This window comes from Pavona decussata, unplaced genomic scaffold (genome assembly GCF_977016875.1).
Source record: "Pavona decussata unplaced genomic scaffold, jaPavDecu1.1 SCAFFOLD_184, whole genome shotgun sequence".
In the NCBI taxonomy this organism is placed as follows: domain Eukaryota; kingdom Metazoa; phylum Cnidaria; class Anthozoa; order Scleractinia; family Agariciidae; genus Pavona; species Pavona decussata.
The window spans coordinates 1,570,001-1,582,691 of NW_028145593.1; the positions used below are offsets into that span (position 1 = coordinate 1,570,001).

The window sequence follows — 12,691 nt, forward strand, 5'->3', positions numbered from 1 at the left end:
TTTGTCAGGCGCGGGAAAATTACAATCAGTACCAACCACGTGAAAACATACAACCGGTGTAAAGTGCGTGTACAACTGTTAAGCGCGAGAAAACGTACAACCGGTGTCAACCTGAGAAAAGCTTGCAACCGTAGCAAGCAACTAGTGTCAAGCGTGGGTAAAAAGGAAGCCAATGTCAAGCGCTGTAAAATGGCTAGTGGTATGAAGCGCTGGAAAACATGAAATCCGGTGGTGTCAAACGCGGGACCGACAACGTGCGAAGTTAGCGAGAAAATGGAGGGATTTAGAATAGCGTTGCGGCTAATGTCAGATTTGCCTTCATGTTTTGTTGAAAAAACATAGTGTGAGTACATAGTACATGGGTACATAAATGAGAATAGTGCAAAACAATTCTGGCCTTCCATGTCAAAACAAAACTACTCAATTTTACTGAGAAACTGAAAACAGCGAGCGGCAAATGAAGGATAAACATGGTCACGTGGTGATTTCTGTCGTTTGCCATAAACGTAATTCTAAATATCTTTAAAGATTCTTTTGTGGTTATGTAGGGGAGGTTACATAGCGTTTTGAATCAAATATAAAGCGAGCGCAGAACCGATACAAAATAATTGCTTCAATTTGACAGTCATTTTTAAACCGCGCACTTTGAAAAGAAAACTTGTGGTAGCGAAAATTTGAACACTTTAACTTTATTACTTGTTTGTATGATTGAAGATAGCTTGTTTCGTTTGTTAGGTTGTTGGGAGCATGGACGCGCATCCGAGCCGGTACTGTGCTTCAGTACGCGTGCAAACACATCGGCAGGTAGGAACAAGCTTAGCTTACTCTGGGAAATCGTTTGGTGTTGAGGGCGAAAACAGAGATTAAATCTTTCCGGCATTCCTATAAGTGCCAATGTTTAAATTTAGGTGAAGTTCTCAAAATCATTTAGAAAAATGTGATAGCTCCACGGGAAAAGAATTGTGCGTTGTTGCTAAAGCCATAGACTGTTCACAGTGCCCTATTTTTCCGTGTGATCTTCGAGATCTAGCGCGTCTTACCGTTAATGGCGGCCATCTTGATTTTACCTCCTCCCAAACCGTCCCCCGCCCCCCTAAGTAGATTTGATACTCTTCCCCAGGTTAGACTCGGTACGACTGAAAGTCAAGATGGCCGCCATTAACGGTAAGACGCGCTCGATCTCGACGATCACACGGAAAAATAGGGGACTGTGAACAGTCTACTAAAGCCATCAGAAAAAATTTACACTTACAGATATGTCTTAGGAGTTCACTAATGTCTTTTGTTAGATGCCAGATTTGTTAGACGCAAGATGTTGTTAGGCTTCACCTTTTTTATTTCTCTTTCAGGAAATCATCGCCGAGTTAGCAGCCATGGTGCGCGAGCTGTTGATTCAGTTTTATCGTTCAACGAGGCATAAACCAATGAGGATTGTTTTTTACCGTGATGGAGTCAGCGAGGGCCAGTTTAGACAGGTTTGTCGTTCATTTCCAAGAATGGGAGTATTTTTAATACTTAATACTTAATACTTGTAACGCGCAATATAACATGACGTGATGATTAAATGCGCAAAATAATTTTAACAAAACAGATAAACACTATAACATATACATAATTACATTAAAATCGTCTCCAAAATAAATTAATTATTCAGCTAATATTCCATAAATAGTTAAATATACCGTATATACAATATAAAATGTGTTTGAATGTCGAACTAGTTAAAAATCCTGTAGTGATTTAAAATAATATGTCAGTAAAGTTATTTAAAAGCTAAACGATAAAAATATGTTTTTAAGTGTTGTCTAAATTTGTCTAGTTTATGAACGTTTTGTTTCACTGAAAATTTAAAATCGATTTTACAGGGCTCTTCAATAGGGGGCTATTTTTCAAGGGACACCGGTTATTCCACGAAATGAGCCCATTCGTATTTTCAGTACTTCTTAAAAGGGATTTTCTCCGGTTTTGCAAGCAGCCGTCCAATTGCCTTGAGTTTCTACTCACGAATAGAAATTTATAATTTCTGCAAATGGTGGGGGCGAGATGCTTGCTCAGGCGATCGCCCACCTTGCGTTTATCTTGCGTCACAGCAAAAATAGGAGGGAAAAAGACTACTCACAGTGTAAAAGCTCTCCTAACTTTTCGTCTTTGTATTCACTGAGGTGCTGAGGTACTTTTTGCGGTCCTTAGGTGCTGTGCCACGAACTGAAAGCGATACGCGAAGCTTGCATCAAACTGGAGGTTGGCTACCAGCCCGGGATCACATTTATCGTTGTACAAAAGCGACATCACACCAGATTTTTCTGCCAGGAACAGAAAGACAGGGTATGATAGAATTCTAGCAAGTTGTTAGTATGCTGGATGGGATTTACAAACAAGCTTATTCTAATCCTGTTTCCACCATTATTTTTTGGCTCATTTTGCCATTCGTCCCATTTCGAATTATTTATCTTGAATAATTTGATATTGTATAATTTTGTCGACTCACCCTGCCTCGGCTTTAGCATGTTTCCATTTTCCTTCCTTTCGTTTTTCTAAGACCTAGCTGAAGTCTCGAGCTACGGTGATTCGCCAAAAGCCTCGATCCTTCATTCCATCCCTCAGATCTTTGACCTCAAGACCTGTGTCCTTTTGAAGCACGTCAATGTAGGTCTTACGTGGCCTTCGTATGTAGGTTACCGAAACAATTTCAGTGATTAAAGGGGGGGGGGGGGGGGGGGTCACATTTCAGCGCATGTGGATGAATCTAAATGCTTTTTTCTCTTTCTTATCAACTTTATGGCCTTAAAAATCCCACTCACATGTACTTCAGTAATCACATGCTATAATTAGTCTAAGCAACTGACCAAAATTCACAGAGTATACTAGTGGATTGTACTCATATTGTCGATATTGAATTTAGTGTTGACCCGTAGGATTTATTCCACGGTTGATGTGTTTACAGTTATTTGCATGCGAAATTACGCAATCATATGAAAAGATTACCACCCGGTTTACCCATTCCCTTCCGAATGGTTCATAAACTACGAATTAAATTAAACAGGCTTGGGTCATAGCGAGCAAAGGTGAAAAAGTATTTTGATTCATGGACATGCGCAGAACCGTGAAGCCCTCCCTTTAATGACTTCGATTCCTGCCCGGCCGTTCTGCTGTCTTATGCTTGACATTCTCTGTAAATAGGTCATGCTTCTCTCTTGGCTTATCGTCACATTCCAGTCATAATATTTTGTCTTGTTTTAGTGTGGTCAAAGCGGCAATGTCCCTCCAGGAACCACTGTTGATAGTGGCATCACACATCCCTCGGAATTTGATTTTTATCTCTGCAGTCACGCGGGAATTCAGGTAGGAAAGAAGTCACAAAATAGTACCAAGAAAGTAGGGAGAAGCATTTTACTACGGAAAATACAATGAATTTCTCTGAAATTGCCAGCTGAGAATCAGGAATTAGATCGTCGCGTTCGATTTGAGACTGCTTCAGCATTACGAATGTGCACGAAGTATGCAAATAGGTAACCTGTGAAGTAGGTAGCCTGGGTGCCGCCGTTCAAAGATCCCTGCACCCCTAGCTGCCAGGAACGGTGAGAAGCGGCTGTGTTCGTAGCATATTAAATAGGAGACTGAGTTACAACTTTACAAACCGGTTTTGTTGGACCTTCCATAAATCGCCCATTTTGAACGTTGTATAACATTATATGCTTCCTTTTGTTAGCGTAAAAGCTAAAAAATTTGACTCGTAAAAAATAGTTAGTCGTATTCCGAAGCTTTGCGTCGAATAACGTGATTGCCTACAGAAAGTATTTGCTTACGAGAGAATCCAAGCTATCTTTGAATGAAAGCTGATTCCAGCGGTATTTCATGAACTTCAAGGTGATCGCTTACAGAAATTTGTTGTTTAATTTAGCAACAATTTGCTGTTGTAGCTTACGTTCTCCGCAAAACCGCAACAGCCGTACTGTTGCCTTAAAGAGCGAATGCGGAGAAGTGCAACTTAGAGCTTCAATGCGGGCTGAAAGTACTGGGACAGTCAACGCGATAGCAGCAAACTTCGCGGTAATTCCCCCCTCCCCCCCAAACATTATTGAACTGGGAGGGTTGGACAGACGTTACACACGCAAAATAAGTGTCAATGTTCGATAAGATCTTTTCAACAAGGGGGAAGGGTTAAGGTGTAGGTAAAGGGTCATAATAATGACGAGGAGAGTAAAACACGCAAATTTGAAAGGATTCCAGCAACTGTCCCAAGGACATCTGTCCTTTATTGTTGGCTAAACTAGGAAACAGTTTTTCTTATTTGAACGAAACCCTTTCATACTTACTGATTCTACAAGTTTAACGGCTCGTATGTTACGTTCTCCCTAGGGAACAAGCAGGCCCTCCCATTACCACGTGCTATGGGATGACAACAACTTCAAAGCCGACGAGATTCAGGCCCTAACGTACCAGCTGTGTCACACCTATGTCCGGTGCACGCGCGCTGTGTCCATCCCAGCCCCGGCCTATTATGCGCATTTGGTTGCGTTCAGAGCAAGGTTCCATTTGATCGAAAGAGAACGAGAAAAGTAAGGAACTGGGCACTAGTTATTGGTGTACTTTAACAGTTGGTATAACTGATTTGCCATTCTCATCCTGATTAATTATTCGTGAAGAAAAACAAAGGGAATGGCTACCTTGAAGGTGAACTTTTGCTTTGAATTTCTCGCAGCGTTTTTTCAACCTACTTCTCGGTGTTTTAAAAAATCGAATGAAACACTTCCTCGTGTTTGATTTTTACACAACTATCGCGTTCATACTTGATGACTCAAATGTTCCTTTTCTGTTAACATAGTAGCGGATCTGTTGTAAAATAAGGGACCCCCTACCCCTCAACTCTTCCTCTTACCCCTCCCCTTCCTCCTCCCCCTCGCTCTCCCCGTCCCCCTTCCCCTCCCCTCCCCCTCCCCCTCCCCTCTATTGAAAAGGTTGCGTTGACTTGGTTTTGGAATTTAGCATAACAGTTGTATAGTTGGGGAGCAGGGAGAGCGCAGCAGTGAGAGCACTCGCCCCCCAACAATGTGGCCTGAGTTCGATTCCCTGACTCGGCGTTATATGTGGGTTGAGTTTGTTGTTGGTTCTTGCCCTTGCTCCGAGGGGTTTTTCTCCGGGTATTCCGGTATTCTCCTCTCCTCAAAAACCAACATTTCTAAACTCCAATTCGATCTGGAAAGTGTGCGCAATTAGTGCTCCGCGCTAAATACATTGACACTTAAAAAGTGATTTATTTAATTATCTAATTAATTGTTCATTTATTCATTTATTTATTTATTTATTTATTTATTTATTTATTTATTTATTTATTTATTTATTTATTTATTTATACCTTTGCGATAGTACCTCATTTTTGAGGCTCAAAACATCGTCTTTTTGTTTCAAGGCGGAGCATTTTTCTTTAAAGTTTCTGAGCAAACCGAATAATGTTTAACCTTGTATCATAAAGTTAATTCTCTATCCTCTTATTTATTTATTTTTTATTTTTTATTAGTCCTGAAAGTGGTTCCACCTGTAGCGGTGGTCATGGTGATGACAGAAGCCCGCAGATTTTAGCCAAAGCAGTCCAGGTTCACCCTGAAATGCTGAAATGCATGTACTTTGCCTAAGGATATATTATGCCGTTTTAAAGTGTTACAAAACAATGTAGCATTATTTATTTATTTTTAATGAAATAATAAGTGATAAAAGCCAACAACGTTTTGATATCGAATCCGATATCTAAGAATTTTTTTTTTTTTTTTTTTTACCAAAAACTTTAGTTACATGTAAAGATTAGAGTTGTGTAGAAGCGTAATTTTTATCTATAAGTGTTCGGCACTCGGCGAGTGTTGTGTATGGAAAGTTTTTAGTACATCGCTATCAAATAGCAATGCAAATCTTAGTTTTTAACAGACTCTTACACTGCTAAAAGAATACATAGTACATACATAGAATTTTCACTAGAAGACTAGAATCGTACAATCATTGAATAGTTATCTCATTTCTGTTATAAAGAATGCAGAAAATGTATATATTGATTCTGCATCTTGCCTACAAACCTACATAGATATACGTACTCAGCACTCTGATTAATGTGATCCTTTGTAGGCAACCGAAAAATAAAGAAATACCCATGGAAATATGTAATAAACGAGGAATTATCACAGATTTGTTATCTGGGACTTTATTTTTCCCCTCCTTTTTTTCTGGGGACACTAAAGCGAGCGAAACACGCGTGGGAAAATTTCCTCCCGTCGCGCGACGCGTCTCCTTGCGGGAAGGAATTTTCGCGCGCGCGCGTGCGTGTTGCCCTTAGTTTACTACCTTGGTCTAAGGTCGCGTTCGATTGACCTTTTTCCGGAATATGAATAAGAGGAATAGTTGTGAGATTTCTCTTTTAAATACATTCTGGAAGACATTTCTGCAAACTTTCTCTGACAAATGATAATTTCAGAGCGATTTTGCTCTCCAGTAACTCCAAAAACCCCCTACGGGAGATTGTATGTATCCCTATTCCGTAATAGGGTCAATCGAACGCACCCTAAATACATACTGGATTCATTTTGGCCAACACAAGATTTGGACTGCATTAATTCGCACACGAACCTATATTTAAACAACTTGAAACTTCTAAAACTACATGATATTTACCGATTTCAAATTGGAAAGTTTGTTTCTTTTCAAAAAAAGCTTCCTTCTTGATGCCTTCAAAGAAATGTTTTTGCTCACAAGTTATATCCATCGTCACAATACTAGACAATTCCTTTTACTTATTTCCCTGTAGAACGAATATCAGACAGTTTGCAATAAGTTTTCAAGGACCTAAACTGTTTAATTCCTTTAATTCAGAATGCTGAGAGTATTTCTCTGTTAAATCTAAATTGAGATCATTTCTCCTAAATGGACTACCCCTGTTTTGAACTTGCTGTTTTATGTTTTGCTGCCTGTGTGTGTTTGATTGTGTACTTGCTTTTTAACCTAATGGTATTGACAAATTAAATAAGCTAAACCTAAAATCCTGATTTCAAAGTTGTAATTTTTTGTGGAGCCTGTAGCTCGTATAACCCCCAATGGTTTCTCTATGGGCATCCTCGCCATATGTTTCTCTCTCTTTTGTTATCTATTTATCTTTTATATTTTAATATATGTTTATCTTGTAACGATGTGCGAGAATAATGGCAAAAATAAACTTAAACGCGCAAGATGAGTAAGAATTGATATCCCCCTTCAAAGTAACACTAGCCTGAGTATCAGGCCTTCCTAAGGGGAGGGGGAAGGGGAGGGGAAGGGGGAGAAGAGGAAAGGAAGGCCTGACACAAAACCTTTCAGAAGTTTGTGTTCAACGTCCGAATTTTGGACGTTGGTGCTGATTGGACGAAACACAAAAGGTTACGTCACACCGCCGGAAACAAAAATTATTTTTCTTCCCTTTTCCCCTTCCTCTCTTCCTCCTCTCTCCCCCCCCCCCCCCCCCCCCTCCGAAAAGCCTGATACTCAGGCTAAAGTAACACGAAAGGAAACACTGGTAATACAAAAAGTATTAATAGTGAATTTGGATTAACAAGAACAAAGTTGCCCAGTTACAAAGTTAAAACAACACCAGGGTGGTCGGTAAGGAAATAGCTTGTCCTACTATATATTAACCTGTTACTAAGCCTTTGAGCTGCAAAAAGGATTAAATATACTTAAGGACGGTGCCTCGTAATACAGAAGTATTTTTGCTCAGTCCATGACAGATCTTAGTAAGGGCTATTTGACTCCAAAAAGAAAATTGGAGGTAGCCACGCATATTTTAAAGATAATTAAACATTACCTTATTATAGGAAACTAACAATGCACGTTGACAACGCGAAGAAAATTTACGTTACACTAAATTAACGCGAATTTATCAAAAGTTAGGTTTCAATAAGTTAACGCGAATTTTTCGATAAGCATCTTGCTTTATTTACTGCGATTTTCATAATTCTGCAAACTCGCACTTTACATTTCTTAATGCCAAATCCTTCAATAAAACCTTCCAAGACATGTGCACGGATGTTTCTAAGTTTTTTTAAGCCGAAAATTTGGTTTTGAAGCCTAACTAGACCCTGAATTCAAAAGATAGTGACTCTGAAGAGCCAATAGAGGAGTCATGAACTAATAAGGTTTTGTAATGAAATAAAGGTGCTTTAGAATAACAATGTTGTAAAATAGCGTGCATTAAATTTACATCGACATTAATTAAGATACATTAAATTAACGCGAATTTTGTAAAATCGCGTTAATAAAGTGCATTGTTAATTTCCTATAATAAGGTAATTCTAAAAAGCTTTTAAATGCATATCACGGTATATGATGTTTTCAGTCCCAAATTTTTAATTTATCTTTGAAAAATGCATAGTTACTGGTGATTTTCTCTTTGGATTCCAACAGCCCTTGTTAAGGTCTGCTATTCCTGCATAGCCATAAGCCGCATAAAACTAGTTTCAGGTAGGAAGCAGCAGGCGTCCTTTATAAGGTACAGAACGTAAGGGTGTCATATTTGCAAGGGAAAGTAAAATCTTTGAATTCTTGAACGCTGCAGTCACCGCGCTTAAACTACAACACTCTTGTAATGACGTCCATTTTCATTGCTGAAATGTTTCGAATTGCGAAATTTTGCTATCGTTTTGATGCGGTGACCTTGCACGCCCCTATGCGGTTAGTATTTGATTCGTTTTCTTTCTTATCAGGAGTTTGAAATTTTTGTGTCTGTTCAAAGAGTAATATCGTAGCACTTCTGGGTGTGTGCCTATATTGATGTTGCAACTGTACCTTCCTATTTATTTTTTTTTAAATCTTTTTTACGAAACGACTTCCTCAGTAACAAGAAATCCAAGTGAGATTTATGACGTATATATATATTTTTTTTGATACGTCTCACAGCATGTTAATTACGTTACAGGGGCAGTGTAGTGTCACCAGTGTTAAGTGTTCTTTTGAACAGTGTGAAGACATTTGTATCGATGGAAATTAAAATAATGGTTCAGTATTGTTAACATTTACCTTACGAGTATACATAAGCTGGGCTAGTATTTGTTATCTTTTGCTGCAAGATGGCTTTGATGGAAATGGATTAAAATTTGGCCAATTTTTTCAAGTTCTTCCTGTGGAGAAATTGGAGAAATTGCTGAATTATAGTTTGTTCTTGTTCATTGAAGAAATCAGTTGATATTTTCCTCCCGGTGCTCTACAAACAATTTCATGTTAGAGAAAAAGTTCTACGTTAAATATTTGAGTAGTTTTGGTCAAAATACAGCAAAATCTCCGTGACGCTCAGTATACTTGGACTTCTCTGTAGCATAGTTTGATACGCCAGACAATGAACCCGTCGGTGGATATTAAGTACATGGCTGAAGCCGTTCAAGGAACTGAGTTGCTAGTTTGTAGACTTTTCTGCAGTCGTAGTTTTGAGTTTTTGAGCATTTTATTAAGGCGAGGACATACTCATTGTAGGAGCGCTTTTCCTGGAAAATGAGGCGGAATGTTTTCCACAGAAAATAAAAATATTTTATTAGGCAGGAAATGAAAAATGAAACTCAGTCGACAAACATTTCAAAAATTAGGATGAAACGTGATCTGGAGTTTTAGGACCGAATTAACACGCCGTGGAATTGTAATTAACAAAATAAACATGCATGTTCATAATGAGCAGTATCTGAGTTGTTTCACCCAAATACTCAAAATGTTGTCTTCTGTGTTTCCATATCGTTTTTCACCCTTTTAAAGACACATTTGTGTAAGCTACTGCACATTGATCTGTTCGGATTTAGCTGAACTGTAAAGTGCTTGAGAGACACCAACAAGCTCGTAGTCCCACGTAAGAAAACTACAAACTTTGGCTTTAAATATTTATCAATGAATGCTGTAAGAGAGCTAAATTTGTGATGTGCAGTTTTCTTTGATTCACTGTAATAATCTTAAGACTTAGGATTGTTTATTGTTTATTTATTGATATAGTTAGAGTGTTAGTCATTAATTGATCATGTATGTGGTTTTTTTTTTATATTTTTATATTTTTCTCGGCATATAAGCATGACCGTATTGTTAGGGGCCTAATCAGCCTGATCAACCCGAGTTGAAATAAAGTTACTTACTTACTTACTCAAGTTTCAGAAAGTTTTTATAGAAAAATGAACTTTTTTAACCTCCTTTTACTAGCTGTTGTTGGCTCTAAGAAAATGCTAGTTGATCTTTTTTCGCATTTTTTTTTTAAACATATTTGCTCTTTCGGAAACGAAAAGCCAAGTTAGTCTTTTTGTGTTACGAAATCGAGCTGTCATTTTGCCCTGAGAAAACTGCAGATTTTCTTTACGACTAAATCCGAATTTCTGAAGCTATTAAGGCCTTCCAAACAAATATCCACCGAAATAAACGCCGTTGGTTGTTCCATTATCGCAACGGGAAAAACGTAACACTAAAATGGCGCATTTAAGCGGAGAACCAAAAGCATAATATGCAAAGGTTGTACCTGATAGCGCTGATCGACCTTTTGTTGATGAATCAAAATGTGCTGAACAAGACTTTCCTATTTTGTTCATTTTACATTTTTACCCCAAACGGATCACTTTTCAGACTGGAGCCAACTGCCGCCCTAAATAAAGTCTAGTCCGAGATTTTTTTGTTATTACAGAAGAGATTAAATTGTTTTACGAGATAAACCACTTATAACTATAATTTTCTTATGTCAGGAATATGTGCACAGATCACAAATTCAACTGAGTAGAGCTTAGTTAAATAAAGAAGGGATTTAAAACATTATTTAGAGATCACACAAACCTTTAATTTCCTAACTCGAGGATACATTGGGAAAAAAAGCGGGATATTGTTTGAAATTATTATTTAAAGTTGTGTCAAACATTCGATTCTCTGTAAATTAGCATTTTATTGAACCTAAATTGTAAGAGTTGAATTAGTATTAAATAAATATTTTCTCTTTATAAATACTTGAAATTATTTACAGCATAAATATGTACAACCCTAGGGAAGTCAGTCTTTTTAAAGTACCGCTGCTAATCTCTTTCAGCTATACGGCGTGGTTAGAGTCATTTCCTTTTGAGCTGCATGAACGCGGGGAAACCTATTCGATGACTCTTTAGAACAGATGGTAAAGTACGTCCTATAAGATTTTCCATGATTTTTAAAATTACTGCATTCTCTATCAGGTTATGTGAGCAAGTGAACTGCTTTCGCCGCCAGTAAGGCAGTGAGCCAAGCATTTCTTTCATTCACGGAATTACATCGGAATAAACGAGAAGTACCATCGGTGTGACAAATCTTTATGCTGTCCGATTCTTGAAGGGTCAGAGAAACGACCTCAGACATTCTGAGCGCGAGTCCAGAATAGAAAAGAACGCCTTTCTTCGTCTCGTAACAATGTAGTTTGTCCTCTAACAACACAAAGCGCTTTTTACGCCACGTTGGTTTCTTGAACAGCGAGCTCTCCTTCAACCATAGATCTCCCTCGTGTGTCAATAGCTTTATATTGCTGTAGTTGTTGTTGATAACAGTTGGCAGTAATGTTGTTGTCGCTGGCAGAGTTGTAGCTTTGGATTCAACACGCCTGGATCCCAGTCGATCTGGCAAAATCTTCGTCCACGAACATTGCTTCGGCTCAGTACGAAGCGGCGTTTTCCATAAAGTTTCTTTCCCGTCCTTTAGGTCTTTGATTTGCGTGAGGCAAATATCGCTTTTACATCTGTATAACTTCTCCATTTTATAATTATTAGTTGACGATATAATGTCCAATCCCGAGTTGGTCACTAGCCTGCGATGTTCTTTGCACTCAGCCGAAATCTCAAAACTGATTACTTTTTCCCACGGCATAGATTTAAGAACATGGCGTGGTGTTATATATAGTATATGTTTACTTTTAGCACGTAACAGACCGAAACTTCACTCATGCGAGACCTCTTATGCGTTCTTCCGCAGCTCTAGACGGCTCGATCGGAATTTTAATTGATAGTGGATTAAGGGTCAATGGCCTTCCTGTGCAAATCGATTTGTCTGCGTAGGTTTCAATTACTTCATACGTGAACAAAATTAATTAATTCCTTTTCCGCGATTTTGCTTTCCTCTCCGCTGCTAACTAAATATCAAGATTAATTGTTTAGGCATTCTGTTCTTCTTCCTTTCCATGAAACACTCGAAAAACTAGTTCCTTTTCCCTTTCCGACGCAACGGGAAAGAATAAAGCTTGACGAAGCGAGACGAAAATAGACCATGATTCATTGTAGAATTTCAATCCGCCGGATGGCTTTGCCACCTATAAAGTAAACAGCTTAAAAAGACTTTGAAAATGCCTTTTTTGGAGACTAAATTTTTCTTGATATTTCCGATCGTCAAGTATACTCATTAAGCGATGTAAATAAATAAAATGATCTTATGCTTGGAGACAAAATGAGGTTGTGATTTCAGAACTCAGAAACGTTGAATCCTTAGATCATACCCTGAAGTATGAAAAAATTCAAATTAAAACTACTGGGCAGTACTTTTCACTGGAAATGATCGTTTTCCGTTCTTCTTGATCTTGAATATAATTTGACAAAAGTTAAAATTTGTGTTGCCGCCGGAGGGAAATTGGGCAATTAAGGTTCAATGCGGGTGACCGAATTCGTGAATAGTCAGCACGTGATTGGCCGCCCTCTCGGCTCAAATGCCGCTAAAA

The 12,691-nt window shown here is 38.4% G+C and overlaps 2 protein-coding genes and 1 long non-coding RNA gene across 4 annotated transcripts in view; 1 reads left to right on the plus strand and 2 right to left on the minus strand.

Moving 5' to 3' along the window:
• The window catches only part of LOC146462861 (protein argonaute-2-like), a 28,886-nt gene extending 22,714 nt beyond the window's left edge, over positions 1 to 6,172 (plus strand). For both annotated transcript variants that reach the window (XM_085085004.1, XM_085085003.1), the window contains exons 14-19: positions 736 to 804; positions 1,350 to 1,475; positions 2,191 to 2,325; positions 3,241 to 3,342; positions 4,360 to 4,559; positions 5,519 to 6,172. In XM_085085004.1, the coding sequence (XP_084941130.1) occupies positions 736 to 804; positions 1,350 to 1,475; positions 2,191 to 2,325; positions 3,241 to 3,342; positions 4,360 to 4,559; positions 5,519 to 5,633 (747 nt within the window). In that variant the 3' untranslated portion in view covers positions 5,634 to 6,172. The remainder of the gene's footprint in view (positions 1 to 735; positions 805 to 1,349; positions 1,476 to 2,190; positions 2,326 to 3,240; positions 3,343 to 4,359; positions 4,560 to 5,518) is intronic.
• Positions 5,677 to 8,750, minus strand: LOC146462863 (uncharacterized). Its single transcript, XR_014857034.1, has 2 exons — positions 8,093 to 8,750; positions 5,677 to 6,859 (listed from the first exon to the last, which is right to left on the minus strand). It is a non-coding gene; the product is annotated as an uncharacterized LOC146462863 (long non-coding RNA).
• Positions 8,751 to 10,889: 2,139 nt separating this feature from the next.
• On the minus strand, positions 10,890 to 11,929 carry LOC146462864 (uncharacterized). Its single transcript, XM_085085151.1, has one exon. The coding sequence runs from the start codon at positions 11,848 to 11,850 to the stop codon at positions 11,191 to 11,193; it is 660 nt and encodes a 219-aa protein (XP_084941277.1). The 5' UTR covers positions 11,851 to 11,929; the 3' UTR covers positions 10,890 to 11,190.
• Positions 11,930 to 12,691: the final 762 nt, after the last annotated feature.